General features: G+C 39.0%; 2 protein-coding genes across 2 annotated transcripts in view; one reads left to right on the plus strand and one right to left on the minus strand.

The window, feature by feature from the left end:
- Window positions 1-1,451: 1,451 nt before the first annotated feature.
- LOC149111874 (uncharacterized) lies at window positions 1,452-2,390 on the minus strand. Its single transcript, XM_089289273.1, has one exon. It carries the CDS (start codon window positions 2,388-2,390, stop codon window positions 1,452-1,454), a length of 939 nt encoding a protein of 312 aa, XP_089145399.1.
- Window positions 2,391-2,747: 357 nt separating this feature from the next.
- Window positions 2,748-2,985, plus strand: part of LOC149111875 (uncharacterized) — a 1,356-nt gene continuing 1,118 nt past the window's right edge. The window contains exon 1 of the mRNA XM_089290374.1: window positions 2,748-2,985. This exon is cut by the window's right edge and continues 1,118 nt beyond it. The gene's annotated coding sequence lies outside the window, so the exon portion shown is untranslated.

Consider the following 2,985-nt stretch of genomic DNA (forward strand, 5'->3'; position numbering starts at 1 on the left):
TCATTGCATCTAACTAATTAGCAAGTGTACAAACGCATTTTCCGGATTCTGATGTAATGCCTCTCATCCTGAACTGCATCCCTTTCAATTTCTTACGAATTATTTAAATACTTAGCAACCTACTAATAGCAAAAACGAAGTTACTGTTATATAGTTGTATACTGTTATATATACTGTTTCATATAGATAATGGTGAACAGAGCGTTGTCAGGAAAAGAATTAAACTAATTAGTAGATATTTTATTTATTAAAATACACGTGATAATAAACCTTGCATTTGGCTTGACTGATTTTTTTCTGACTGATCATGGCCTGCAGTGGGCCAGCTAAAACCACTAACCCAACATGAGTATGTTTCTCTTGTCTCAAAACTTTTGACTCAGAGACAATCTCGTTCCCAAAGTCTTCGTTCCCCTCGACCAGCGGTCGGAAAACGAGAGCTCTGGAAGCAACCATTTTGAAATAACCGAATTCTGCCCATCCTTTTTTACTGCGCAGTCTGCATCTATGGCGCAGGCCTGAAATGGTTGCTCCCAGAGCGCTCATTTTCCGATCGCTGGTCAAGGGGATGACCAAGACTCTGGGAACGAGATTGACACAGAGGCTAAATACCTATCATTGTTACTTATTTCGCCGGGTCCTATTTACTCGAAAGAGGATATCGAGTGGTTAAATTTCGCGAGTCTGAAATATTATCCATTTGTTATAAAAAAAAAAGTCGTCATTGTTTATAGCTAACTAGATATTTTAGAAAATTTCAACAAATGGCAATCCGTATTAGCAAACGGGTACTCAGAATCGTAGGCAATCGCGAAAACCGCTCAAATTTAACCCAACGAAGGGAAGAAACAGTACTGAAGGTGTCAACATTATAGATAAATAATAAATCCTTCTAAAAAAATGGAATTCAATAGGAAATCATCTTCAATAACCAATAACCAAAAACACAATTTTTTACCCGCCATTACCGTGAAAGCTTTTGTCACTTTAACTGTGATATGCAATCCAGTTGTGTTTGGTTTCGCTGGTAGTGTGGTAAAAGTTGAATTTAAAACTCACAATTTGGAATGATACTACTTTTCTTTGGATCTGAATTTCTAAGTTAGCACCCTACGGATATTATACGACCAAGAAAATTACTTCATTGTGATTGGCTAAGAGCAGGCTAATTTGTCGTTAATTCTTAATTTGCACTGCAGTACAAATCAACGCGCGGGCCTTCGCAATTTTCTCAGTCATATATTAAATAAGTAATTGTATGAGAGCTTGAGCAATTAAGGACTTACACTACTCCTGATATTGGAAAATTCTTTCAAATCGCACTCGCCTAAAGGCTTGTGCAATTTTGAGAGAATTTTCAAATATAAGGAGTACTGTAAATCGTATGAATGCACTCGCATTCATATGATTACCTATACTAACACTAACTTCATTCTTCTGGGGTAAGTGTTTCAGTCGTCATCGTCATCCATGTCTTGATTAGAGCTTGCTGGTAATGAGGCGTAGAAACGTTTTGCAGTTTCAGATAAATATTTCTGAGCTAGCGTTATACAGTCTTGCTTAACATCATCGCGAATGGGTTTCTTTTCTAGTCTCACTGGAACCAAATGTTCAGCCGCATTCAATTCCACGCCTTGCTTTTTCTTCAGAAACGAGACAATTCTCGGCTTTTCTTTCGTATCCATTGTAAACCTTATAAATGGGGTTTCCGGGTGCCAGCTTAGTTGTAAGTTCTCATCCTGATCGGTTATTTCTCCAGAGCCAAAATTGATAAACGCGATCTTCCTTACTTCGAATTTCTCGCGTTCAATGTCCTCGCTTCTAGCAATGTACTTCATTCTTAGAAAGCTTTTATAGTTCATAATCCAATCCAAATTCACCCAGTAACTTTTAACGTTATTTAAGCGGCTGTTTCGTAGTGTCGTTTCCCACTCCTGTGGAGTTTCAATTTTTTCTTTGGTGTTAAAGAATTGCTGAAAACAGCCAAACCCCCTGTCACAAATTGAAAATGAGTGTCCCTCCAGTAGGAATTTAAGGTCCACTCTTAGAAACTCTCCCTTTCTAACAATATGGTCTAGGTAAAAAAATAAGTAGGATTCTTTAAACTGAGCCGGCGAGTTATCTGCCCACAGTATAAGGTGATGGAATTTACCGTATTTTTCCTGAAGGCTTTTCAGAAGACAGTTCAGCAGAGATATTACCTCGTTTGGACCGCTTCCTCCAATAGATTCATCATAGAAGAAACAATGAATGATGTCCTCGTTGGCACAATAGATTCCGAAAAGGTTAGTCCGTAGCTTCCTCGCGTAAAAGCCATCCTGAGAAGAAACTTTTGGTGTCCGTAAGCACTTATGATAATCCATTTGGAGAGTTAACACCCTTGGTAACATATTTCAGGCAGGATTTATTATTTATCTTGTTGACTTGTTCAGTTGGTCTTGCACACGACAATTCGCGTGCTACGCAAAACGCATAACTGAAAGAGCCCGCACGCGACGTTGCGCACGTAATAACTTCGAGCATAAACTTTAGTAGCTTTTGTCGACGGTAAGTCCGCTCGGTCGGATATAGAGATTAGCTCAACCATATACCCGACTTGTGTGCTTAGAGGACAAAGGGCAAAGCTATTTAGCAACGCTGGTTACGCCGAAAAATTGCAGAAAAATGCTTTGAAATCTTACTTTCATGTACTTTTGCATCAGACCAAATAAAGGAAGAGAGCAACAAAATTTTCTTTTTGATTTCTTTGGAGCAACTTTGAGAAACATTTATAGAAATTGCGGGAAACTTGTTGGGAAATCTTGAGCAACTTGTGGAAAGCCCTAGCTACGCTATACAAAACGCATAACTGTAAGAGCGCGCGCGACAGTGCGCGCGTAATAACTTCGGGCGTAAACATAACTTCAGTAGCTTTTGTCGACGTTCGGTCGGGTATAGAGATTAGCTCAATCATATACCTGACTTGTGTGCTTAGACAGACCTTAG

Source organism: Orbicella faveolata, unplaced genomic scaffold (assembly GCF_042242905.1).
Source record: "Orbicella faveolata isolate gen_17 unplaced genomic scaffold, um_ofav_v1 contig_2, whole genome shotgun sequence".
NCBI classification, from domain to species: Eukaryota; Metazoa; Cnidaria; class Anthozoa; order Scleractinia; family Merulinidae; genus Orbicella; species Orbicella faveolata.

Coding starts and splice junctions, on each gene's coding strand:
- LOC149111874 (XM_089289273.1), bottom strand. CDS start 2,390: ATGTTACCAAGGGTGTTAACTCTCCAAATGGATTATCATAAGTGCTTA.